Source organism: Diplotaxodon limnothrissa, linkage group LG3 (assembly GCF_057381915.1).
Source record: "Diplotaxodon limnothrissa isolate DT_005_m linkage group LG3, D_limnothrissa_male_GT1.1, whole genome shotgun sequence".
Taxonomy (NCBI): domain Eukaryota; kingdom Metazoa; phylum Chordata; class Actinopteri; order Cichliformes; family Cichlidae; genus Diplotaxodon; species Diplotaxodon limnothrissa.
Genome location: NC_140598.1, coordinates 22,067,631 through 22,094,171, shown reverse-complemented (window position 1 = coordinate 22,094,171; position 26,541 = coordinate 22,067,631). Strand labels below are relative to the sequence as shown.

Sequence of the window (26,541 nt, the reverse complement as noted above, 5' to 3'; positions counted from 1 at the left end):
TTTAAATTTTTAATTTTTCCGTTTCCAGCCTGTCACAGAAGCCTGTTCGTGTTTGTAGAGCTGTGTACACACATTTGACTTTGTAAACCACTTTGATCTACACAAGATTACACTGTGACTGTATTGTTTAATCAATAATACTGAGTTTGTTTACTGGACCGTTTATGCCTCAGTTATACCAAAATAATTAAGCATTCAACTTATCACAACTGTATAATAAATAAACTACATACTAGAATATCACAACCAGTGACTGTAGAAAACATTGATCACAGCAGATTAGCACCACTTCGTTTTAGCTCTCAATTAACGCCTCACCTCTCCATTTCATACAGGGTGCTCTGAGCACATAATCTACATGTTGTGCTTATGCAACTGCACTAGTGGAGTGTGCGCTGTTGGTCACCGTGTGTGGACATCATCCATGTATTGCACCTTGTCCAGTGACCTAGGACATAACACAAGAGCACACAGGCACTTCAAAGGGTTTGAAACGTAACATCGCAACAGAGAGAAACTTCACGAATTCTCACTTATTAAGTTTGTGTGTTTACATCTTCACTTTTAAGCCACTGAAGCTACATCAGCCTGTCTGCTGTGGAAACATCCAAATAAGATTTCAAAGGGTGCAGCTCCTCTCACAGCAGCACACGAGCCTTCATCAGTCCTTCAGTACTGGTCTTTATTGGAAAAGTGGCACGCATCATCATCATCACTAATGACTGACAGTAACACTGGTCCTGCTGACACACACCCACACACACACACACACACACCCACAGCTCTACAGTTTGTCCTATGTAGGAAAAAAGATAATGGTATGAGGAAGAGGAACGGCATCATGGGAAACGTAGGAATAAAAAAGTGTTTTATTTAAAAAAAAAAAAAAAAAAAACAGTCTTGGGGCTTCTGGTGCTTAAAAGAAGTCGAGGTCGTCCGGAGCGTCGAGGTCTCTGTACTCGATGATGGAGCGAGGGTCGCCTCGCATGCCCCTGCAAACAAACACACACACAGTGAGATAACTGATGTGATTCATACACTCCACTGTGTTGTCGTCACGGCGCATGTTCTTTACCTGCTGTTTCGCTGTTTCCCAGAAAACCCCCCGCCGCCTCCTAAATGACCTCTGAAGTTGTCATAGTTACCCCGCCCAGCTCCAAACTGGTTTGGTGGATGGTGGAGTGCACCGCCTAAAACACCCACACACACATACACCTTAAAAGGCTGCATCACTGCACTGAAAAAGCAAAGCTGAATTTTTTCATTTTAAATACTTAATTAAATTCTATTATGTTTGTGTTTATATACACCTGGGAAACCGGGCATGGGTGGTCTGACTCCAGGCGGATATCCCAGAAGGCTCTGCTGCTGCGGCGACTGTCCGGGAAATCCTGGTAAACCCGGAGGAGCGGCTAAAGGCGGAGAGAAGGAAACGCATCAGAAAAGAAAAAACAGTAATGTGAATAGAAGGCAAAACAGAGTCCCAGGGGCACAACCTGGTGAAGGCGGTGGGAGGGGCTTGTTCTCAGGCAGGGCAGGTCTTTTAGCGTCCAACAAGAAGTTGTTGAAGAACTCAACCTCCTGCCGGACACCGGTGACCTTCTCGCCGTGCTTGTTGAGAATGTGTTTGCGCACAAACTCGGGAGCCTTGAACTTCTTCCCGCTCAGAGGACACAGCCACTTGTCTTTGCTGAGCTCCTGAGTGTTGGAGGACAGGAACTTCTCCACCTGCACAGGTGAGACACACAGAGGAGGGAGGAGAGCTCGTCATTGGGACAACTGTTTACACTCACATGTACACACTGTGTTTATGGTGGTTTCTATGAAAAGGTCGTACGCTGTTAAAAGGTCATTCCTTCTATAGCTGCAAATCTCTATTGTTTTTTTTAATTTCTGAAATGCCAAATGAATTATGAATACAATCCTGAATTAACGACACTTAAAGTGGAGATATACACACCGACAATACAATGTTTAATTTTATTTTGACAGCAAAAAAATAAATAATAATAATAATAAAAAGGTAACATTGCATGTGTTTTTCTTGTTTTAATGAGTAATTATGAGAATTTACTTCCTTCTTCCAAAACATTTTCTTGTAGTTGATGAGGAATAATTAAGAAAACAAAATTAGAACTTGTAAAATCAAAGACAAGACTTGATCTGAATCGTTTTGTGATAAGCTGCAGCTCAGGAGGTCGTCTAATAATCTCAAAGTCAGTAGTTGGATAATATGAAGGGCTTTTATTGTGAAAGGAACAGGACGTAGCACTTTTTTCTTTTTCTTTTGCACATGTGGGACACATCTGTTGGCGGGCGGTGTGTCGTACCTCTTGTTCCGGGTCTTTCTTCCCCAGCCTGGTCGCTTCTTCCTCACTCAGAGTCTCAGAGGGCGAGAGCAGCGGAGCCAGGCGCTCCTCGCACATCCGCTGGTGTTCACTCACTGTCCAATCAGAGCACAGCAACACTAACGTCAACTTTGCAGCCGTGTATTTGGAGCTGTAGTTCGAAGTGTTTTGAGATTAAATAAACTAAAAACACGTTGTGATGTGTTCGAGTTACAGATCATCATACCGCGAAATTTTCCATAAAGGTTCCAAGGCTGCTGTGACAAACCAGGTAAGTGTGTCTTATTCACAGGTGAGAAGGACTTTGTGTCCTGCGTCTCTGGTTTCTAGGAAACCACGTCCTGTTTTCCTAGAAATATACCATGAACGGCTGATCTGCAGTGTATGCGTGTGCGTACCCTCAGTTGCAGTGATCTTGCCCACAGGCAGGGGTCCTCGAACGTGGATCAGCCCGCAGCGGTGTGGCATCTCATCCTCGGCGGGATACTCACAGAAATTATAATAATCAACAGAGTGAACCAGACGCAGGTAGAGCAGCAGGCGGTCCAGCACCTGTACACACACACGCACGTGTAAATACACGCTTACATGAAGCAGGCAGCGCCTGATCTACATGAAGCTCCTCCCACCTTCAGTAGCTTATCATCTGTCTCCAAGGTGACGTCAGAGGAGGCAGGGTCCTTGGCGTCACCGGCGTCATCGGTGTTGCACCCAGAGGCGCCGATGAGCTCCTCCTCCTCTGCGCTGACTTCCTCTATCAGGTAATCTGTGATGTTCTTCAGGATGGGGTTGGTCTCCATCTACACACACAGAGGAATGATGTCAGTCCTGAGGGGGTTATGGGTAATGCAGTGCCCAGATAGTGTTTGACTGACTGGTGCTTCTGACTCTGAACCCTTGAGCCTGAACATATTTAAAGTCCGCACCTGTCCGGTCCACAGCTCCCCTCTCTGGTCCAGGCTGTGGACGAGTCGGGCCGACAGTCGGATGTCGTTCCTCACCACCGGTTTGTGGTGCGTCAGACCGTTGACGCTGCGAACCCGCCGGCACAGATCTCTGTTCACCACCGGAGCGAGTTCACAGTCTCTGAGCTGCAGACAGCATAGAGGAGGTTATAATCACCCATGACACACCAGTGTGTGTGTGTGTGTGTGTGTGTGTGTGTGTGTGTGTGTGTGTACCCGGATGTTCTGCAGGTTCCAGCACGTCTCCTTGATGTTCACGCTGCGGTCAAAGGTCACCCAGCAGCGCCTGAAGAACCTGAAGCACAAATATTTACTGAAGCTCAGTTTAAAGAGCAACGCTTCCAAATCCATGCTTTTAAAACCGCTCGATAACAAAAAGAAGCGTGGTGCGGGGCAGTTCTTAGATAAAGCGCCTTAAACACGTGAATACGTCTCGATCCATAGGCGACGCAGTGTTGAGTGGTGAAACTGTATTGTTCTTCATATTCATGCTAGAAAATGCTAATTTTACTGGAGAAATAATTAAAATTGGTGCTTTCAGGACAAAACTTCATGTGATTCCTGAACTATAGTAACAGCGTCGTCCTGCTTAGAGAAGAATATCGTTTTTCTTTGGAGGACGCCGCTAAAGACCTGACTTCCTGTATAAATAAAAACGACAAGTGAAATGACGCTTTCAAGGTTTATTTATAAACAACTAAACAATCTGCTACACTTTACATATCAGTCCTTTAATGGCAGATGAAGCTGGGAGGAGCTGATGCAGGTGTCGCGACTGCACTTTTTTGTTCTCACCTCCTCTCGGGCTGAGGGTCCGACAGCGCCACCCGCAGGAAGCCTGAGTATCTGCGACACAGCTGCAAACACATGAAGGAGGTTAGCAGAGAGCCAGGTGATGTGCACAGGTGTGTTCTAACTTGAACCTCCTGAGACCCGAACTCTTCCATGACATGCATTTTTAATTCCTCTTTGATATCTGGGCACATTGGGACCCGATGAATGTAAAAACAAAGAATTACCAGATTTTCTTTTTACCTGATTTTTGTTTCTAAGAACAATAAGAGCCACGTATGAGGATATACGTTTAAAATTTCAATAGAACAGTTGCAGTATAAAGTCCTCGTAAGTGGATATCAGGCCCTTGTAGAGCAAAATTGAGTATTTTAGTCTAAATAACCCAAAATGTGATGTTCACATATGTGTAAGTCAAAATCACAGCTTTCAGCTTCAACACCACAAACAAAGAAAGTTTCTGAGCTAAAAAAAATGTTCTGGGTAAAAATGATATTTTACTTCGAACTATTTATAAGTTAAATAATAAATAAACCAGTTCATGGTGCAGTATTTCATAGTTCTGCACAGTTTTGTTTTAAATGGTCAGATTTCTCCCAGGGAGCATGAACACATTGCAGAGCTGGTTCATTAAAAACAGCCTAATTTTTCTTGCTGAATTCCGACTATAATTAAAAACCTTCCTCCTTTGTTGGTTTGTCATTATTTACTTGTCCAAACTTATTTTAATAACGTCCTACTCTCTGGAGGGAGGAGCCTAAACAGTGCCAACCTATAGGTTTGAAAAATGAGCTGCAGTTCTGAGTTTAGCAACAACTGCTTCACCCTGTAAAGGCATGTTTTCTTACAGCTGTGATCTCATCCTTGGACACCTCTGGCGGGATGCTCCTGATGAATAGGGAGGTGGTGAGGTGGAGGGGGCGGGGCTTGGGTGGAGCCTCCTTCTCCCTCTCTTTCCCTCGCTCTTTACGACGCTCTGAAACAAACCAGCAAAACACTTCAGACTGAAGTCTGAGAAGTGTTTCAACATTTCAGAGTTCAAAAAAAGAGTTTAAAATAAATACCATCCTCTCCGTCATCCTCCTCTTCCTCCTTCTCCTCGTCCTCATCCTTCTCTCCATCAGAGTGGGAGGAGTCAGAGTCGGAGGCACTGCCCTCGCCGCTGTCAGCAGAGAGGCTGCGTTTCCTCTTCCTGCCCTGAGAGAAAGAGGAGGGATTAACAATGCGATGTAACATTAAGGAACATCAGCATCAGCGACAAAAGACAAACGACTCACTTTCTTGGTCTTCTTGTCTTCTTCCTCATCTTCTTCTTCTTTCTTCTCCTCTTCCTCCTCCTCCTCCTCCTCGTCGTCGTCCTTCTCCTTCTTCCCGTTACGCTTGGCGTCGGCTGAGTCCTGAGAGAGGAAAGAAAATAGGATGGTTAAGGTCAGTCTGAACGCCGTTGTGTGTCAGGATGTGATTATTTAACGTAACACTGAACAGACTGTCACTCAACCCGTGACCTGTTTCTTCTCTACAGTAGTTAATAATTCAATAATTCAAAGTCATGTGACCCAGACAGGAAGAGACTGGGTCCAGTTCAGTAAACTGAGGATCAATGTTCCCTCTAATTTTTCACGTGTCTGAGCGAACACACAAACTCCCTGAGCGTCCCTTGGACCACTGTGAGCCACAGCAGACGTGTGCACTGTGGTCACGCCAGCATCGAATCCATCCAAGTTACTTGGTTTATTAAAATAATCTAATTACAACATTTACATTTATGATAGACTACTTTTAATTAACTGCTTTAGCCCACTTACAATGAAAATTTAAAAAGATCTTGTTCATGACCTGTGTAGCATGTTAACACTATTGGAAGTAAAAATAACTTGAACTCCAATTTTGAAAACACAACTTTTACAGCTCTGACTTGTATCATGAGTCTGAGTCTGGGAGAGAGTCTGTAACTCTGTCTGCAAAATACAGTAAATAAAGACCAATGTTGAGCAATTAATTATATAGTTACTTCTTCAAAAAAGTAGCTGAGTTTTGCAAATAACAACAATAACAATAAGTTTTTTGCAGCTGTTTACCTAAAAAAGCAGCCAAGGCGTTTTTTAAATAAACATTTCAAACTATTTACAGAACAATCAGCTGTTCTGCATCAAATCTGATGCCACACAAATTATTTGTGCCGCTCCAAAAAATAATTTCTGTCCACTATGAGATGAAGGAGAACAACAGCCTGATACCTGCAGGCCTGACAACAGCAGATGTATCACTGCTGTAACACCTGTAACATTCAGCAGTCGCCTCATTGTTCTGACACACACAACAAAACTATTGACACACTACACACTAACTACACACTAACTACACAAGATTTGCGCTAAACGTCTCAAATCTCTCACATCTCAAAGCACCGCCGTCACTCCTAAAACTTCCCCCGTTTCTTAACAACTAGATGCCACGTTGCCATATCAATTTTTGATTGGTCGACATGGTACATTTTTCCACCAATAGGAAAGGGTGGGTTTTGTTTTTGTTTTTGCTCACACGCTTTCCAGCGTTTTCCTTATAAAACGCTGTTTTTACCGTTTCTTCCAGCAGTAAATATAAACAACGACAGTATTCAGGAAGAAAAACAAACATTGCAGATATTTTTATCATAACTCTGGTTTTATGTGGCCGATCAACACAATTTAAAAACTGGTATAAAGTCCACACTGTTTCCGTCTATTGTTCGTCTGTCCTGCTCACATCTCCAATGGTTGTTCACGTTGTCATTATCGTGGCTTCACTCCACATCAGCCGCTTTGCTAAAACACCAGTGTCGGCACATAAGGACGCTGTCATAACCTGTCAACCACGTTGATTAGCTGCGTGTATACGAATGTGAATCGCTTCATTAGCTGGACTATGGGATAAGGTGGCATCGTTCTAATCCCATACAGGAGCAGCCAGTCACTCACTGACTAACACTGCAAAACAGAATTGTTAACGTTTTAATTTTAATTTCAATTCAGGTTAGATTTTTTTTGTGCGCAGAGACCGTGCCAGCAGTGCGCACGCGCGCAGCTTAGAGGGAACAATGCTGAGGATATTCGAAGACGTCACCTTCTCTGTGTCTTTGTTATCGCCCGCGTCACCGCTCGCCGTCTCCTTCGTCTGAGTTACAGTCGCCTCTGAGCTGGTCTGACCACCCACGCTTCCTCCGCTGGGATCTGCCTGACTCTTCTCGCCTACACCTCCTCCTCCGCTCGCATCTCCACCGGCTCCTGCTGCATTCACCTGAACCTCGAGGACCTGCAGGTCAAAATCGGTTCCTCCCTCCATCTTTATCACAGCTGCACAGAGACACACAGGTTAAAGACTTTATTACACACAAACCCCGTTTCACTTCACTTCCTGTCCAGTTTACCTGCATCGAGGAGTTTAATGATGGCAGGGGCGTGGTCCATGTCGAGCGATACGTTGTCCAGCCAGTTGTTGTCCATGAGGAAGAGGAAGACGCCGAGTCGGGTTTTGAGGGCGGCCAGAGACTCTGCCTTCCTCGTGGCGATGTCATCGGGGTGGTACTTGGAGCGGAACCACTCCTGCTCTTTGTGCTGGAGGAAGAAGTCCTGCAGCTGCTGCCGCCTGAAGTCCAGCTTGTACTGGTTGTAGCGCTTCACGGACTCCGTCTCGTCCACGCTGTCCTCCATGTTCAACAGGAACTCCTGCAAACGCATCACAGACGTGATGTCATAACCTCGCCAAACAGACGCTTTGATGCCTCCTTATTTTTTTAAATCAGAGACCCACCTTAAAGCTCCTCATGGTAGGAGGACCGGGAGGAGGGAGGTCTGGATCCACCATCCCCAACCTGAGACACAAAACTCAGGTAATAAATAATCCAGGTGAAAACTGTTGGAGCCACTAGGGGGCAGAAATGATTCTGACTGAGCTCACCTGCCCTGCAGAGGGTGGCCTCCATGATGTGGGTGAAGGTGAGGAAAATCTGGGTGCCAGCCCTGAGGCCCCGCCCCTGGAAATGGAGCCCCGCCGCCTCCGTATGGCAGGTCGTAGCGGTACGGCTCCCCCCTGTGGTCGTCCCTGAGGGTGAAACGAGAATTATTAACCACAGCAGGAACACGGAGCAGAACCTGAAGTCTGCAGCTGCTTCTCTCACACAGGCCTCACCATTCTCTCCTCATGCGTTTGTGCTGAGGGCTGATGTGTCTGGGCGGAGAAAACCTCTCTCTGCGGCCGCGGTCATAGTCCCGCCTCCGCTCGCGGCCACGGTCCCAGTCCCTGAAACAAACAGAGAGCTGACATCACACAGTGGACAAACCTGTCGGGATGAAGTCGGCGACTTTCTTCAGCCATAATAAATCCTGACGACTCAGTTTCCAATAACATGTCTCATTCATACGCTGATGTTAGGACAGATGTTTACAGCTGGATAACAAACTGTATGAACTCTGAAACAAATGTGTCAGATGTGATTAGGGATAAGTACGGCGTGCATAAAGAATACAGCTGTGTGGGAAACTTTTCAATGTTAAACAAAGGACCACATCACTGCACTACTACATCTATGCCACTAGATGACAGCAGCTGCCTCTCTGTGACAGCAGCTCTGCAGCAGTTTGATGCAGTAAATGAGCCTCTGTAGGTTTAGGCTGAACTCTGACTGTCAGATGTGTCGGCTCGTCAGATCTTTCTCTCCGGATTAAAAACGAATAACTTAACGATCGGAATGGTCACCAGCTCCTACCTGTCGGGCCAGTCGTCTCTCCTCCTCTCCTCGCGCTCTCGTGACCTTTCCATGTCGCTGCGTTCCCGCCTGAACTTGTCCCGCCTCCTCCGATCCAAATCGTCATCGCTGTCTCCCATCGGTCTAAAGGAGCAAACAGATATTGACATCAGGGATTCTTTCTGCATCATTCAGCAACTTTAAATCACCAAGTATGAAGGTGTTTAAATAAATAATTGTTCAAACTGTCAAAATAAACCTTAAATAAATTCAGAGAATTATGAGAGTTTAGTTAATTAATGCACATTAAGAGGCTCTGTGAGGCTGAAGGTGGCGACTGAAAAACCTGTAAATTCAATAAATTTACACCAACGCAGGACCAAGAGAAGCACAAATCTCCCACACTAGATTGACTCCCATCACCTCCTGCCTGCAGGTTTAACGCTCTAAGCGCCTAAACCCACACTGACTCCTTAAGGTGTGTGAAATCCTCTCAGGGGTGTAGCCTAATACCTTCTGCTGCAGGTAATAAACGCACTTAATGTCCTAAACCATCGCCACTCAGAGGAACTGTGTTTTGTTTTTCACATCAGGAATGAAGATTTTTGATCTACTTTAATGTCATCTGCTGTGACGGTTCCTGACTGTGTTTATCAGCGAGGAAAGTCTGTCCAGAAGCCGGAAATTAGGGGAAAAATAACTATAGGTGATGGGAAGTGGGCGGGACCCATGGTAAACTTTCAGGTGAGTGAGTGAAAAGTGAGCTCTACCAATAACGGTAAAGAATCCAGCTGATTGTCATGTAACATAGTAGTGAGTGTAATTATAACCACGTTATATGTCAATCAACAGTTCTTCACTCGGATTGGTGGTCACTTCAGTCTCTCACAGCTATTCCTTTAAAGTCGAATGAGGTTGTTGAATGTCACTTTGTGTTTCCAATATTTGCATTAATTTTCTTTCACACCAGATGTGAACGCTGCATTGAAGCAGAAAATATTTTGATTCTATTTTGCTTAATTGTATTTAATGATCCAGTTTAGTCTCTCGACTTTGGCCACCACTCATCGACTCTGTATTAGACCCTCAACCATATTCTGAATCTCCAGCAAAGCACTGGACAGACTCCATCATATCCACAACTCCGCTGTCATAAGAAGTCAAGACACTTCACCCGTTGCCTGCTGGTGGTGGTCAGAGGGCCCGGTGGCGCCAGTGTTTGGCAGCCTCGCCTCTGTCAATGTGCCCCAGGGCGGCTGTGGCTACAATGTAGCTTACCATGAATGGGTGTACACTAGATGTGTAAAGCGCTTTGGGGTCCTTAGGGACTAAATAAAGCGCTATACAAATACAGGCCATTTTCCATTTATAAATATTAATTCAAACTCCGCTTCTGCGCTGATATGTTTACTTCACTCACTGACGTGCTTTTCATGCAATTCACGTTGTGTAGTATTCTAAGAGGTTCAATGTTTAATGTTCTTACTTTAGCTTCAGGTTTTACAAATTTTCCTGAGACGTGCAGGAGATCTTGAATGAGAAACCACAGAGCCTGACCGGTCTGTTGCTCTCACAGAAAAACTGAGATAGGAAAATCAACATTACTGAGGAAATAAACATCCTTAGCTGAAACGCCCCTCTGCTTAACAATCATTCTTATGCCCTCTTCCACTTCTGCTAATATAAAAGCACATAAGCAGCAGTGTGTATCAGCTTAAACACCGCTGCTCTTTCACAGTTTATCTTGAAATATTTATTATAAACTCTGTTTGTTTATGTGACTCCTCACTGACACATTGGCTGCTAATTAGCCTGCTAGCTCCTGTCCTTGAGTTCTTTAAAAGCTTTTAATTTAAGGACAGGCTCGTCGCAAACTCCCGGCAGCCCCAGATCGTTAGGAGACGCAAATATTAAGGGTTTAAAAGTTCACTAAGACAAATCAAACGCTACCATTAGCAGCATATAGCATTTCATAGCTAACGAAGCTAACAGCTGCTAATTAGCTCGTTAGCACGGAGCCAGATGAACCTGTTCACAGAGATGTATCCCTCCGCTTCGGCCCCGCTACTTTATCTGTGCGTATTTTTGAGTTTAAGGTGTTTTTCTTACCTGAGATTTGTTGTTTTAAACTCAGAAACAAGCCCGTCACAGCTACCAGCAGCCGCACAGTTATCCCGCCGCCAGCTCCAAGAGCACAATGATCCAACGACAATTCCGCTTCCTGTCACTACCGCTCGTCTGTCCAATGACAATGCGCCGCCTCGAGGTCAGACTGGGTAAATACACACACTCGTTGAAATAAAGGGGTCGTGGCGTTTTATCTTCACTTCTAGGAAGCTGAGAACTCTTCTTTGTTTTCCGCGAGAATTGTATTTGGCCAGCTGTGCCATTGAACTTCAGTTAAAATTTTAACAGCACAAAATTTAACGTTTTTTAAATACTCCAACATTATGACATTTTCTGCTTTCCTGCAACATGTCACCCCTTTCTATCCAAATCTCCAAGAACCTCACTGAGATCAACTGAGTTTAAGAGATAATAAATATGTGAAAACATTTTCACCTCTTCTAATTCGTGAATGACGATCAGGTTAGGGTTGATTGTTTTACTTAGCAGAGTTTGTCAATTCCTCTCTATTGTCCCATCACAGCATGTTTTTTTTTTAAATTTCAAAATTAAAACAACAATCCTAATAATAATTAGAGACATCAGTATAAAAATCTAAGCTGCCAAACTACCAGATGTGTGTAAAACAAACCATCAGGCCTGATCGATGACATCCCAACTCAAGTTTGAGTCACGTGAACATTGACTGTGATGATAAAATGAAAAAACAGCTCGTCATTGTTTCCATCAGCGAGTAAAAGACACTCTGATGCCGGTCACGCTGCCATGATGTGAACTTATTTACAGCACACAGACAGATAGATCTGGTAAATAGATACACAAACATATGTGTACTAGAAACACATGTATACAATAGCACAGGAGACAATAAAGTGAAATAAAAGTCAACATTTTACTGCCACGTTGATCAAGCAGACAGAGCTCTGAAGTCTTTTTAAATGAGAAATCAAATATAATGCATTCTAGTGAATGTGTAATGCAACTCATATACCTTTTCTCTGTCTTTAAAGTGATGATAAAAACATATTTAATGCAAAAAAAAATATCATGAGCATCCAAACATCTTAGATCATAAATCCAGACATCACTTTTATAGTGTAGCTTTGAGCGGAGGATTTCTCAGTGTGATCAAAATCTGTTGTCTCTCCTTCCTGTTTCTTCCTCAGCTATTTAGCTCTCATCTCTAATGAGAGGGAGGAAGAGGAGTCGGGGATGTGCAAACTGAGAAATGAGGACTTATAAACAGGTCATAACAGCATTTCACTGTTCAGTCGACTCCTGTGGATGATGCCTCACATACTCTGCACTGTTGAACAAAAGCAACAATGGCTTCTGATCAGATCTATAAAGTTTTATTTTAGTCGTTCACATTGGGCAAATGTAGCCTTATGTCACTCTTTTGTGTTTTATTTAGCTTTTTACTCAGTTTTCAAAGTAATATTATTTAGAGTTCTACTTATTTATCTTCAGGTTCTTTTAAAGTGATTTCTATCATATTTTAATACTGATTCTCCACTAGTTTGTTTAAAGTTTCTCTGGAGTGTTTCTTCTCCAAAGTGACACAAATCCTTTTGGTTTGCCAAATCAAACATGTTTAGTTTCATGTGCTAAACACGTGTAGCTGTGGTGACCCCTTCTGACAGTAAAAGAGCTTCTTCTACTCTGGTTTTCTTTTTTAATAGTCTTTACTGTTGTTGCTTTGGGGAGTGATGAAGTATATCTTAGTGTATATGTGTTACACATAACAGAGCTCACTGATGGAGGTGCTGACATCTGAATGAGGAGACATCTGGGACAGTTTGTGTCCTTGCTCGGCAGGAGGCTTACTCCGTTCTCCTTTACAGTTTCTGTAGATTAAAAAACCACCAGGAGCAGCAGTGACAACAACAAGCAGCACAAGAAAAAGTGATAGTGCAGCAGATTTAGTATGGCCTCCTCTGTGCTCGCTCTGTCCTCCTGGTGAACCTGCAGGTGACAAACAGGTCTAATTGACATCGTGATGAAAAAATAGAAATGTTTCTCTTTCACATTGTTAAGGTTCAAAATTGAGGAAGGAGAGTACAAACCACCCATGGTCCAGAAGCTCTTGGTCAAACAATGATTTTAATGACTACACACGTGTGGGAAGAACAGCTCCGTTTCCAGACAGGAACTGGTCTTCAACTTCCTCAAAGCATACACAGATTTTTATAGCATCAGGGTTTGATTTACTGACGCCCCCTTCATGCGTCACAGACAGGATATATACACATACGTCAATATCAAAACCACAACGACTTTTGACACAATTTGAAAGAACAATTGTCTTCTATCTTCATAACAGGTGCTTCCTGTCACTGCCGGATGCTCTCTTGTCATCTTGACACCTCAGCAGCAGTTCTGCGACAAACTGCTCTTTTTGCAACCCCAAGCAAAACATAATTAAACTTTTACCTATAAATGATTCTCTCTAACTGAGTGTGTGTGTGTCTGTGTGCTAACCACAATTGCACCCTGTTTCACCTCGCCGACTAGCTCCTGACCCCTAACCAGACAGAGGCAGAAGCCACACTCAGATATGTAACAACTGAAACTATATATGTGTCATCTACTAAATAAATGTTTTAATCAAGAACCCCTACTAAAAGCTTAATACAAGAATATGAACATATAAAAGATATTAAAATAAACTGATATAAGTGTTTTGTAAGCATGTATTGCAATACCTTCTATGTTCTAGTTTTCCCTCAGCATGGATCATCTAGACACTCTCACTAGTGAAGCTTTAGACCATTAATGAACCTGAACATCAACTCAAATAAGCACAGATATGCAATATGTATAAAATAGTTATAACTGCACCTGGAATACAAAATTAATATAATAACTTGTATGCATAAACATCTTAAGGCCATCTTAAAGCTATCTGTTACATTGTTAAAGCAATGATCAATTTGAATAACCTAGTAATTCAAATGGCCTCGTCTGGCCTGCTGCTCAAAATAACCTAAGACTGGTTTCACTTCTGCAAACTCTCTGCAAGCCTGTTTCCTGTCAGCCTGTGACTTAGTCTTTCTGAAAGACACACACTGTTCAACCTCTGAATGCAATATAAACTACAGATTATATTATTAATGCAATGGTGATGATGATTATTCTTTAACAATAGCAGTAAAATAATTTCCCTGCTCCACAACATTAACCACCAGGAAGAAGTTGAGCCTTCAAGGTGATGTTGTTTAGAAGCTGAGCTTCTTGTTTGTCTTTGCATCTGCAGCAGATGGCCCCGCCCCTCCCTGAGCTGCTGGAGGTTTCTTCCTGTTAAAAGGGGGTTTTTCCTTCCCACTGTCGCCAAAGTGCTTGCTCGTAGGGGGTCATATGATTGTTGGGTTTTTCTCTGTATGTATTATTGTAGTGTCTACCTTACAATATAAAGCACCTTGAAGTGACTGTTGTTGTGATTTGGTGCTTTAGAAATAAATTGAATTGGCAGTTTAGTGACCAAATAAAATGTCGATCAAATATTGCTGGCTAAAAACAAAGTGAACAACAACAAAAACAGGTCCTCTTAAAAATAACATACAAAAAAACCAAAAACCAAAAAATAAGTGAAACGTCCAAGTTAAACATTAGCCACCTACATATTCACAAGATTATGTGAATATGTAACACAGGGGTAAGAGAGGCGATGGCTGCAATAGATCAGATTGGTTAAGTTTACGGCACAACAAATGAAACAGAATTTAGATATACACAAATCTAAAAGAACCAGGAAGTCAACGTTTTTTTGTGCAAGTATAAAGAAAGAGCCGAGATGCATCAATAACAGTATACACTACATCTTGTCAAAGCTGATAATTGGCGTCTGTCTTGTGTCAGTGACGTAAAAGACGGATTTAATGCGACATGACCATCAAACAGCAGTCGCTTTCTAAAACATCAGATATGTATCGGATTCAGTACCACATACGAAAGTGACCCAGATGGATTTGAAAATATCGGATTTGTGCCGTTCACACTGTCACACCATGATCGGATATGGGTCGCATAGGGTAAAAAAAATTGGATTTGATGCGCTTTCGCCTGCAGTGTGAACGTAGCCTTAGACTCAACCAACAGAGGATCATGTACGTGTAGCAGTTTCTGACAGCCAATGAAATTACAACATAATACGACATGACAAAGAAGATACATTTTAGGGTTCAACGTAATCAAAAATCACAAGTTCTAATTTAGTCTGATTGAACTGTTGCCTTTTCTTCGACAGTTTAAAGTGCATTCTTAGTTTTCGTCAGCTGAGGTTAAAGCTCCACAACGTCTGAACTTCTTTTATATATAGAGAACCTGGAGCTGAGGGTTAAAATGAGGAAGTGTAGCTGGCACTGTGCAAATGATGCATTTGGCTTAAGTTTCTTAGAAGTATTCTTGGTTTATTCCAAGTGTTTCTCTTTTCCCTCATGCTTTATTGGTCTTCTCTTTGCTCACCTTTTTGGACTTTGTTGTTAATGACTTTCCCCAGCCTGAAATAAATAGCTCGCTTTTTTTTTTAACTGAATTCTGCCTTACATTTAGTTCCTCTCATTCCATACAATATCCTGCTAGCACTTATTTACTCATTACTTTTCAGTCACGCTTCCCTGGCAATATACTAACAAAAATATGACAAGCAGCAGAAATACTTTTATTATGTGAGGGTGTGTTTTTAGTCTTACTCACACCATGAATGTTAAATAGATAGATCCTCTTCCTTCTGACATCAGCACCAACAGCTGCAGCAACAGTTCCACCGCTGGCTGAGTGTGTAAACTATACAAATGAAGCACACAGCTGGACCGTGTATTACGACTCATGCCCTTCAAGGAAGAGGTATAAAGGACAAAAACCTGAAGTATCAGCACCAGAATGTACCTGGAAGTAAATGCCATTTTTTTCTTCAGTTACAGTGGGGCAAAAAAGTATTTAGTCAGCCACCGATTGTGCAAGTTCCCCCACCTAAAATGATGACAGAGGTCAGTAATTTGCACCAGAGGTACACTTCAACTGTGAGAGACAGAATGTGAAAAAAAAATCCATGAATTCACATGGTAGGATTTGTAAAGAATTTATTCGTAAATTAGGGTGGAAAATAAGGTCAATAGAGATAATTAGAGATACGAGGACATCCAGCATGCATTACAGCCGGTGTCCTGATCAAATTTGAAATCAGGTAAAGTTTGAGGCTCTCATGGTCCCATTTATGGCTGATATTTTTATAGTTATCAAACAGTGAAAGCAGAAGCAGAAAGATAGTGTCAAAGTGGTCAAAAAGAGACACTGCAAAACAAAACAAGAGACTAGAGCCTATCAGGAAAATTAGTGAGTGGACCTTTGATTCAAGAATTTCTACCAAACTACAACTGCAGCTGAACAAATGAGCTGTTGGTGGAACTTTACACTCTGAAATATTGAAAGATTTAAAGGATGAGACAGCTCAGCACAGCATGTTATTAACTTCACACATGAAGTGGTTCAGTCCAGTCAGACTTCAGTTTTGCAGCCACCGTCCACATCCTGCTTCTTCGACTGGTCGTCACGGTAACTCTGGACTTTCCTCCAACGAATCCTGAAGTCTGTCAGTCCTTCTGACAGCATGAGGCCTGACAGCTGGACAAAATGTGCAGATGATGAAAAACATGAAGCATAGTTTGAACTTGTGTCAAGTTTGTGTTGGTGACTGAACTGCTGACCTGCTGTGAAACCTGCTGCTGGATCTCTGTGCTGTGCATGTCTGCCTCTGACTGAAGCTTCATTTTCACCACTGTTTGCTTTGTCACTGCTAAAAATGAACCACATATAAAACACAAACATTAGTGTTTTACATGATGACAGGATCTTACAGTATTTGCATTCTGGACCTCACCTGTGAAACAGAAAAAAGAGAGTCTGACATCACAGTAGCAATCATACCATTCCCCTGTCAGTAAATTCAAATCTCCACAGTACTCAATTGAATTTCCATTGTTAGGCTCAGAAGACCCCCAGTTAGTGAATGTGGAGGTTGTGTTGTCAGACCAGAAGGCCCAGGGATCCCTGTAGAGGCCAATCCACACATACTGAACCCCTGATCCATTCAAAGTGAGTGTGATGTTGGATTTCTCCTCTTTGCTTCTTATACTGGTCAGGTCTGTGTGGTATGTCCTGCAGTACGACTGAGCTGCTGACCAGGAGCGGCTCTCCATCACTAAGATGTTACTTGTATTTTTGGCTGTGAAAGATTCAAAAAATGATGAATTTTGAAAAACACATCATAAATCTCACACAATTGTAGTGATAACTAGGCCAACAAATCTTTTTTCCTACCATTGTAACACAGGAAAGGGTAAGAAGCTCCACAGGGTCTATCATCCATCTGTGTTTGTCCCTGAAGAGCCACACAGTATTCCTTTGCATTTACACAGTCTGGTTGTCCGTTAGCCCAGATCAGAAATTCATGTGTACTGCCAACATATAAAAGTTTTCCCTCCATGGACCACTTCCAGCCGTAACGGTCATTATAGAGCCCTATCCAAGCCCCAGTACTGATCCTTGGTGAAATTGAGAAAAGCAGTTGGTTGATGTTGCTGTTGTAGATGGTGACCAAGTCAGTGAAGTGTTCTCTGCAGTAGCTCTGAGCTTCAGTCCAGGTCATCAGCTGGCTCACAAAGTGGTATTCTCTGGAGTGGGGAGGAAGAGTGGAAAGTCCTCCTGAGAGAAATGAAACAAAGGTTTTCAATTGTGTAAACTGGGTTCTTGGGAGAATCACTGAAAAGGACAAATTAAAAAAAATAAAAATTACAACCATTTAAATAGTCAAACTATATGGAGAATAACTAGAGGTGGAGGAGGAACCCCAGGTATTGAGCTGTGCTACCTAGCCAGAAACGTTTCTTTCAACCTTACCCCCTCACCCACCGTGTGGGTTCATGTGCGTGTGTGTATGTGTGCACCTGTCCCGATAACAGCTCGTTCATGTGAGTTGTAGGTTCACTTGAGTTCATATGGTTTACCCGTGGTTTTAATTTAATCAAACAATTATGTTTTAATTAAACTACTTTTTATGGGTTCTACATGTCTCTTACCAACCTGTTATACTGACATATGCCACTGCAGCTTCTCTAACATCTGATTGGTTGCCGTGAAAAGTAAGTTGATCCTAGATAATTGATTGCTTGTGTGGACTTGGGGCAGCCAGGTATCCCAGAATGCATTTCAAATCACAGGTAGCAATGGCGGCGGCATAAAGTTTTAATAGTGTTTTAGCCGCGAATGTAGTGGCTTAATCTTCACATGTCTGGTCAGGTTGTCAACATAGAACATGTTTGAAAAATTGCTCAGATGTTTTCAGAGATGTCACTATCTCCGCTAACAGTCAGCTGACAGAGTGCACCAAGCTCACAGCCCCGGTGTTCAATCCTAACAGTTTTTGTTTGTTTGTTTGTTTGTTTGTTTTTTTATACGTTAACCAGTTTGTTTACATATTCCACTCTCCGTGTTCCACATGTTGCATACACAGATTCTTATTTCACCGAACGATCATCTCTTTCCGACTGGTCTTGTGTCTCTGTGTTTCTGTGACATAAAAAAACGAGAAGAAAACTAATACTGCTCATGAATGAGACTAAAGGCAGGAAGGCGTCTTTAAAACTAAACATGTTATTTCCGCAGTGTCAGCTGTTTAATTCACAGCTGCTTTTGCAGTAACCATGGTAACCACGGACTCTTAGCGGCTGTATCGACACAGGTCAGACAACAATTTTACATATATGATCTTAAAACAGGACGCAGCCACTATACGTGCTGACCTCATATCAAATGTGTAGGCTACGTAGTCTGTGTTTGACGTGTGTTTTGTATCTAATCTTCGCTCTCAAACATTTAAACAGCAGCGAGTCTGCAGCTGAGGGAATACAAACTCAAAGTTTTGAGCAGGTTTGATCGTTTCTGTCATAAATCAACTGGAAATGCCACGTTTTCACTTTCTTTCTTTTTTTGCAAGAGCTCTGCGCAAACAGTGCCTGGTATTGTCACAGGAGCAATGTGTATTCATTTGGTAAATTATTTAAAAAAAAAGAAAAGTTATTATACTTGATTCTAATCTGCTGCTGAGTCTCTTACACTGACGAAAATGCAGATAACACAGATCACGAAAACCTGTTCAACCAATCAATTTCATTCCACTTTGACCTGTGACAAACTGATGCATTCATCTCTGTTACAGTGTATTATGTTATTGATTTTATTATTATGTATTATGTTACAGGAATTGTTGACAGTAATAGAGAAGATTTTCATTAAAATAATGTGAATTCGTAGATGACCGTTAGATTAGTTTGATGCTGCCAACACTTTCATGTGACCGAGTTGGGAAACTCATAGAGCTGAAGATATCATGGATATGCTGACCTCTCTCTGTGGTGTACAGGACCCTTTACCCTCATGATTAATATGGCAGCACGGTGGCACGGTGGTTAGCACTGTTGCCGCACAGCAAGAAGGTCCTGAGTTCAATTCCACCATCAGGCCGGGGTCTTTCTGTGTGGAGTTTGCATGTTCTCCCCATGTTTGCGTGGGTTCTCTCCGGGTACTCCGGCTTCCTCCCACCGTCCAAAGACATGCAACTTGTGGGGATAGGTTAATTGGATAATCCAAATTGCCACTAGGTGTGAATGTGAGTGTGAATCGCTGTCTGTCCCTGTGTGTTGGCCCTGCGACAGACTGGCGACCTGTCCAGGGTGTACCCCGCCTCTCGCCCTATGACAGCTGGGATAGGCTCCAGCGCCCCCCGTGACCCTGAAAAGGATAAGCGGAAGCGAATGGATGGATGGATAAAAATATTAGCCGAACATCATGAAGTCCGTATGTGTTTCATAGTGTTGAACAACCTTTGCACAGTTAAAGCAAACAGTTACTAACTCGCGGAAACACCTTTTAATAAAGTTTAAACACAGGTCACGCTGATTATTAAACAAAAATACCTTCCAAAAGAAAAGGCCATCAGGCCAAGGCAATGGTTTCATTGGTTTAGATCAGCGGTAACCCCACCTCCTGAGTTCGATGGGAGAGGCTGACAGATAAAATAAATTTATGATGAGAGCTCAGGTCTGCCAGAATTAATTAAATTAATACACAATTAAATAATAATTAAATATGTCAATAATTAATTAATTAATTAAATGCGTAATAAATATTTATTTAATTAATTATTTATCATTTTAATTAGTCATTGCCACATTTAATTAATTATTTAATGGTGTATTAATTAATTCATTATGTCAGTCCTGGCGTTCCATAGTGCTACATAGTGCGTTCCTTCAGAATACATACTGGATCTCTTGGATGAGTCGTTGCTGTGCTCTTGGGATAATTCTGGCCGACCGGCCACTCCTGGGAAGATTCATCACTGTTCTGTGTTTTCACCATTTGTGTGTAATGGCTCTCACTTTGGTTTGCTGGAGGCCTACAGCTTTAGTCTTTTGTCCTTTTCCAGACTGAAAGACAGGGCTCTAAAGTGCGACTTAATTTTTCAGTGGTGCCTCAAAAAAAAAAAAAAAATACTAGGTGGTACCGGTGCGACCAGCAGCTGTTTGAGTAAAAAGAAAACAAAAAAAGTCTCCGCAATTCTGCAAGTCTCCGTGTGGTCAACAACAGACACATTATGCCCATATCATGGTCTAAACCAGTGGTTCCCGAACTTAAACTTTTTTCTTTGTTTTACAAGAAAAGTATTCGTATTCATATTCAGGGATGCTTCATCTCCTGCTTTGCATTTGTGTGGGTGCCCGTCAAAAATCTGTCAATTATGCTAGCAGTGTCCAAGCCAGAAAACATTATATGCAGCAATAAATGCACTGCCCAAATGTCCTCTTTCCACACTGCTTTTCCGCGGCAGGCAGCAGCAAACCGGTCGTCAGAGGAGGCTGATGTGATGATTAAGTTTAAGTTTAACATTGTCTACAATATTGCCAAAAAGTGCCAAAGCACTCTGGTGTTGGCCAGAGGAGCCGATGGCGCGATATGGCAGCCTCGCTTCTGTCAGTCTGCCCCAGGGCAGCTGTGGCTACAACTGTAGCTGCCTCCACCAGTGTGTGAATGTGAGAGTGACTGAATAGTAGAACTGTTTGTTGTGTACAGGTTTCTTCCATTCTTGGCATCTGTATAACAGATATAGTCACCATGATTATTATTGTACCATAATTATTATGACCAATTTTAACATTCATTATCTCCAGTAAAACAAGTTGTCCTTATAATAGGTTTCTTAGTACATAGTTTGGTGCACATGTCTAAATTAATTATATGCAATACTGTTTGAATATTTAAAATCTATAATTTAGAGATATTTAGTCTTGACACAATTGGACACCCAAAACGTGTCTATTTCAAAATGTTTAAATCAGAGTAATAAATTAATAATGACTTACCTGACAACATATCTTTTCATCTGCTGATCAAAGCTGATGTTCAAAGAGTTTTTCCCTTTGTTCTTCACACATATTTTACTGTCAAATAAGGCCACCTGAAGGGAGTGAGCTTTCTGCAGAATTTGGGTGTCCCTATTTGAAACACAAATACAAGTTTACTTTCTGACAACAGGATGAGACACTTTTCTGGGCCCGAGGACAGTGGATTTTATTTTATCTTTTTAATGTTGCTTCTGTTCTTTCTACAGGAATGTACAATGTAATAGATACATTCACCAACAATCAACTGACCAACAATGATCATGTAACCCTACCAATGTTTCCCTGAAATGAAAATGATAGGCCTCAGGGCTTAAAGAAACGTGAAGGTGACCAAAAGGTGACTCTGTCTCATCATAATGCAAATCATTAGGAAAATAAAGTTATTTCCATTTGTTTCCTATTAAACTAAGCTTGTACAAGTTCTAGGAACAGACAACATAGGTCAGGGGTGTCCAACTCCAGGCCTCGAGGGCTGGTGTCCTGCAGGTTTTAGACGTGTCCTTGATCCAACACTGATATAAATGGTTAAATGACATCCTCAACATGCCTTGAAGTTCTCCATATGATTAAAGTTCAGCCTGATTAATATAAATGTCACTGACAGTGACTAATATATTGGAAAACCAAAATACTTACAACAGCAGAAGTGCTGGTCCCGAGCCTCAAAGACAGTAAGAAGCAAGCAGAGGAGAAAACACAGAACGTTTTTTAGAAGCTGATTTGATCCTTAATGGCTGTGCAATCACTATAACTTACAACACAGAAGGTCAATGTAGACCCCATACAACCAAATTAGACTAACACATACAGTATTAAAAACACCATCTACTACTGTGTCTGAATGTGTGGTATCGGCACGGTCAGTTTAGGCCTGAAGAGATATGTGTTTGAAAAAAGACCACCTAATTTAAATATAATCATTACATGCTTGTTAAAAGTTAACTTCCAATATATAAAGTTTCTAATAAGCAAAATGATCAGATCTAACATATGGCAGGGATTATATGTAACACCATGTTTCTTATGATTCAACTGTGGAATTTAACTTAATTCTTTAGAAGGACAAGCTATATTACTAATTACAAATCTGGATTATAGCTTTCACAACAAAACTTGTTTTTAAACACATTTTTTAACAAAATAAATACTATTGTTATTATTATTATTTAAAATGTAATAAAACAGAAAAGTCAGTTAAATATAAAAGCAGTTTGCTTATGTTGTTAAAGAAAGGCTAGATTTGACATTGATAGATGCCACAGATGTTCAAAACCTGACACAAAGCATGAAAAAAATAGACTTCTCCGAAAACGTTGGAGCATTTTTGCAAATATCTTATGTCTTATAAGTATATATCAAATGTCTTGATAAATCGAACAAATGTTTGAACTTTACACAGCTACATTTTCGCCTGAAAATATCTTAAAAGTTTATTTTGTGACCCAGAAAAAGTAATATTTAAAGGGTTTTTAGCTGCGCTCCTCCGCCATTGCCGCGCTTACAAGTACGCAGAGGCTCTGACAACCGCGGCCGACAAATGCGATCCTCCTTTTCCCCAGACTACCCTTTCTGGGTCACAAAATAACCTTTGAAGATATTTTCAGATGAGAATGTAGCTGTGCAATGCTCAAATATCTACTTAATTCATCAAAATATCACATATTTGCAAAAGTGCTTCCACGTTTTCGGAGAGTTATCCACCAGCGGGACAGCTGAGCGGGAGGTCAAGGCTTGATAGAGTCCGCGAGCACAACTAACTCGTGGCGTATTGTTTTCAAACCCCCTGCGGTCTTTTGCTACTCAGGTTAAACACGATATATATAGCTACTTAGTTATGGCTATGGATTGAAAATACACCCCACCCCTAACGGCTGCACCTCCCGAAGAATTTTGTCTGGGCTCCTATCTCACTTTTTTATTTCAAACAATCAACAGAAAATTTCACAGACATATTTTTATGTAAGGTTTTTAAGGCTGTGGTGTTAATTTTTAAGTAACATGAGCCCAGCGGCAGCAGCACCGCTAGGCTAACACTAACTAGCTAGCAAGATTATAAACCTGGTGCTAAACTAAGAGAAGCCACAAAATCAGTTTGAATAAGAGTAAACATTTACTCACCAAGTCAGTGTATCAGGTAAATATCCACAGCAATGACAACAATAATATCTTGAGCTGACGCTTCTCCAGGTTTACTCACAAAAATTTTATTGGCAAGGTCTGAAACATTTAAGCCTAAACTAGGGGCTGCACTTTCACCACATCAAACAATGTGATAACAGCCCAAAACTTTGCTGATCCTAACTGTATACTGAAGATTAAGGCCTTTTTGTTAAATGTAAGTACCTAAAATCTATAACCAAGCAGTTTGAGTACATCAGGGTTGTATTAAGATACTTTATTAATCCCAGAGAAAACGATGAGGTCACAGTTGCTCCAAGGCAGTAAAAACAAACTATCACACTACATAAAACTGTGAAAAAGTGGTAGGCTTGAACTTATTCACCATTTGTCCTTTAAAAATATTTCTAATTTATTTCATGTTATTTTACAGTTGTTATAATGCTTTAGTTTAGACATTGCTGGTGTAACTCTCTAGATACCATCCTCAGTTTGTTTGTAGTAGCATCATATTACATTTTACATCCATGCATACGCTTTTAAAACAAATACTACTCAACCATCAGGTGATTTGAATTTTCTACTGTTGACAGGTACATTTCTGGTACATTATGTTTGTTTATTGCTTTGGCTACACACTCCTTTGTTTGTCCCTTTCTTCTAGGCCTAAATCCAAAACAGATGTGTGCGAGGGGCCGACCAAGCACTTCCTCTTTATATAAGGATATGATATCTTCGATTGCATCCCTGGATACAACCAAATGAAGGGTTTTTCCTTTTGTGTAGTATTGTTTATTTTCTTTAAAGTAAGCTTTTGAGTTGTACTGTATGCAGTGTTTTACTTTTCAAACCATTTACCCATATTATTAAGTTTGTCAATTGGATGAATGACCTTTATTCCCATTTCTTTGTTTAGATTGTGTTGTTTGGTCTAACCTATTTCTTAATGGTGGAGACTAATGAGGTTCAGGTAGAATTCTGAATAAAGCAAGTGATATATTGAAAAAAAAGTATTTAGTATTTAGTATTTAGTCAGCCACCGATTGTGCAAGTTCCCCCACCTAAAATGATGACAGAGGTCAGTAATTTGCACCAGAGGTACACTTCAACTGTGAGAGACAGAATGTGAAAAAAAAATCCATGAATTCACATGGTAGGATTTGTAAAGAATTTATTCGTAAATTAGGGTGGAAAATAAGTATTTGGTCACCTCAAACATGGAAAATCTCTGGCTCTCACAGACCTGTAACGTCTTCTGTAAGAAGCTTTTCTGTCCCCCACTCGTTACCTGTATGAATGGCACCTGTTTGAACTCATCATCTGTATAAAAGACACCTGTCCACAGCCTCAAACAGTCAGACTCCAAACTCCGCCATGGCCAAGACCAAAGAGCTTTCGAAGGACACCAGGAAAAGTATTGTAGACCTGCACCAGACTGGGAATCTACAATAGGCAAGCAGCTTGGTGTGAAAAAATCAACTGTGGGAGCAATCATCAGAAAATGGAAGACATACAAGACCACTGATAATCTCCCTCGATCTGGGGCTCCACGCAAGATCTCATCCCGTGGGGTCAAAATGATCATGAGAACGGTGAGCAAAGATCCCAGAACCACACGGGGGGACCTGGTGAATGACCTGCAGAGAGCTGGGACCAAAGTAACAAAGGTCACCATCAGTAACACACTACAACGGCAGGGAATCAAATCCCGCAGTGCCAGACGTGTTCCGCTGCTGAAGCCAGTGCATGTCCAGGCCCGTCTGAAGTTTGCCAGAGAGCACATGGATGATACAGCAGAGGATTGGGAGAATGTCATGTGGTCAGATGAAACCAAAGTAGAACTTTTTGGTATAAACTCAACTTGTCGTGTTTGGAGGAAGAAGAATACTGAGTTGCATCCCAAGAACACCATACCTACTGTGAAGCATGGGGGTGGAAACATCATGCTATGGGGCTGTTTTTCTGCCAAGGGGACAGGACGACTGATCCGTGTTAAGGACAGAATGAATGGGGCCATGTCTCGTGAGATTTTGAGCCAAAACCTCCTTCCATCAGTGAGAACTTTGAAGATGAAACGAGGCTGGGCCTTCCAACATGACAATGATCCAAAACACACCGCCCGGGCAACAAAGGAGTGGCTCCGTAAGAAGCATTTGAAAGTCCTGGAGTGGCCTAGCCAGTCTCCAGACCTCAACCCCATAGAAAATCTGTGGCGGGAGTTGAGAGTCCGTGTTGCTCGGCGACAGCCCCAAAACATCACTGCTCTCGAGAAGATCTGCATGGAGGAATGGGCCAAAATACCAGCTACTGTGTGTGCAAACCTGGTAAAGACCTATAGTAAACGTTTGACCTCTGTTATTGCCAACAAAGGTTATGTTACAAAGTATTGAGTTGTATTTTTGTTATTGACCAAATACTTATTTTCCACCCTGATTTACGAATAAATTCTTTACAAATCCTACCATGTGAATTCATGGGTTTTTTTTTCACATTCTGTCTCTCACAGTTGAAGTGTACCTCTGGTGCAAATTACTGACCTCTGTCATCATTTTAAGTGGGGGAACTTGCACAATCGGTGGCTGACTAAATACTTTTTTGCCCCACTGTAACAACAACACCTCATCTGTGCTTAGGCACTACAGAGCTTTGCATGAGAAAACGGGGAACACCGATTGTGGAGCAAGACATTATCCTAAACTGGACTAACAAAGGACCATGAGTACAACATGAAACGTACATTACATAGCGTTAGGCTGAAGTTCATTGATCATTTTAATCATAAACTTGTTGTTGAAATATTTTTATTGAACATTTTTATTTCATCTGCTGATGAAAATGTGTTGATTTATTGGTCTGTTATGAAGCTATTGCTATTTCTAATGTGTTTTATCACTTTCTGATGTTTTATTAATTAAACAATACATGTATTAATTGTTGTGTTATCCGGTGGCGCCAGTGTCCGGCAGCCTCGCCTCTGTCAGTGCGCCCCAGGGTGGCTGTGGTTACAA

The 26,541-nt window shown here is 41.7% G+C and overlaps 2 protein-coding genes across 2 annotated transcripts; both read right to left on the bottom strand.

Moving 5' to 3' along the window:
• Positions 1-905: 905 nt before the first annotated feature.
• Positions 906-11,009, bottom strand: LOC146634935 (serrate RNA effector molecule homolog). Its single transcript, XM_085350477.1, has 20 exons — positions 10,938-11,009; positions 8,850-8,972; positions 8,273-8,383; positions 8,042-8,185; positions 7,895-7,955; positions 7,512-7,809; positions 7,208-7,437; positions 5,383-5,502; positions 5,170-5,302; positions 4,954-5,081; positions 4,109-4,170; positions 3,530-3,608; positions 3,275-3,439; positions 2,978-3,148; positions 2,747-2,900; positions 2,331-2,443; positions 1,497-1,728; positions 1,311-1,412; positions 1,076-1,190; positions 906-992 (listed from the first exon to the last, which is right to left on the bottom strand). Exons 2-20 carry the CDS (start codon positions 8,966-8,968, stop codon positions 917-919), a joined length of 2,613 nt encoding a protein of 870 aa, XP_085206603.1. The 5' UTR covers positions 8,969-8,972; positions 10,938-11,009; the 3' UTR covers positions 906-916.
• A 5,442-nt stretch (positions 11,010-16,451) lies between these two features.
• On the bottom strand, positions 16,452-17,601 carry LOC146634934 (putative C-type lectin domain family 20 member A). Its single transcript, XM_085350476.1, has 4 exons — positions 17,274-17,601; positions 16,834-17,178; positions 16,661-16,749; positions 16,452-16,577 (listed from the first exon to the last, which is right to left on the bottom strand). The coding sequence occupies exons 1-4, from the start codon at positions 17,599-17,601 to the stop codon at positions 16,452-16,454; spliced, it is 888 nt and encodes a 295-aa protein (XP_085206602.1).
• Between the last annotated feature and the right edge of the window lie 8,940 nt (positions 17,602-26,541).

Bases quoted from the DNA above. Each gene is read 5' to 3' on its own strand.
- LOC146634935 (XM_085350477.1), bottom strand. From the start codon at position 8,968: ATGGGAGACAGCGATGACGATTTGGATCGGAGGAGGCGGGACAAGTTC. The intron at 4,171-4,953 runs GTAAGAAAACAT...ATGTGTTTGCAG, and splicing joins CCAAGGATGAGATCACAGCT to CTGTGTCGCAGATACTCAGG. The intron at 2,901-2,977 runs GTGGGAGGAGCT...GTGTGTGTACAG, and splicing joins CAGATGATAAGCTACTGAAG to GTGCTGGACCGCCTGCTGCT.
- LOC146634934 (XM_085350476.1), bottom strand. From the start codon at position 17,601: ATGACCTGGACTGAAGCTCAGAGCTACTGCAGAGAACACTTCACTGAC. The intron at 17,179-17,273 runs GTAGGAAAAAAG...AATCTTTCACAG, and splicing joins CCCTTTCCTGTGTTACAATG to CCAAAAATACAAGTAACATC. The intron at 16,578-16,660 runs GTCAGCAGTTCA...CATTTTGTCCAG, and splicing joins AGCAGCAGGTTTCACAGCAG to CTGTCAGGCCTCATGCTGTC.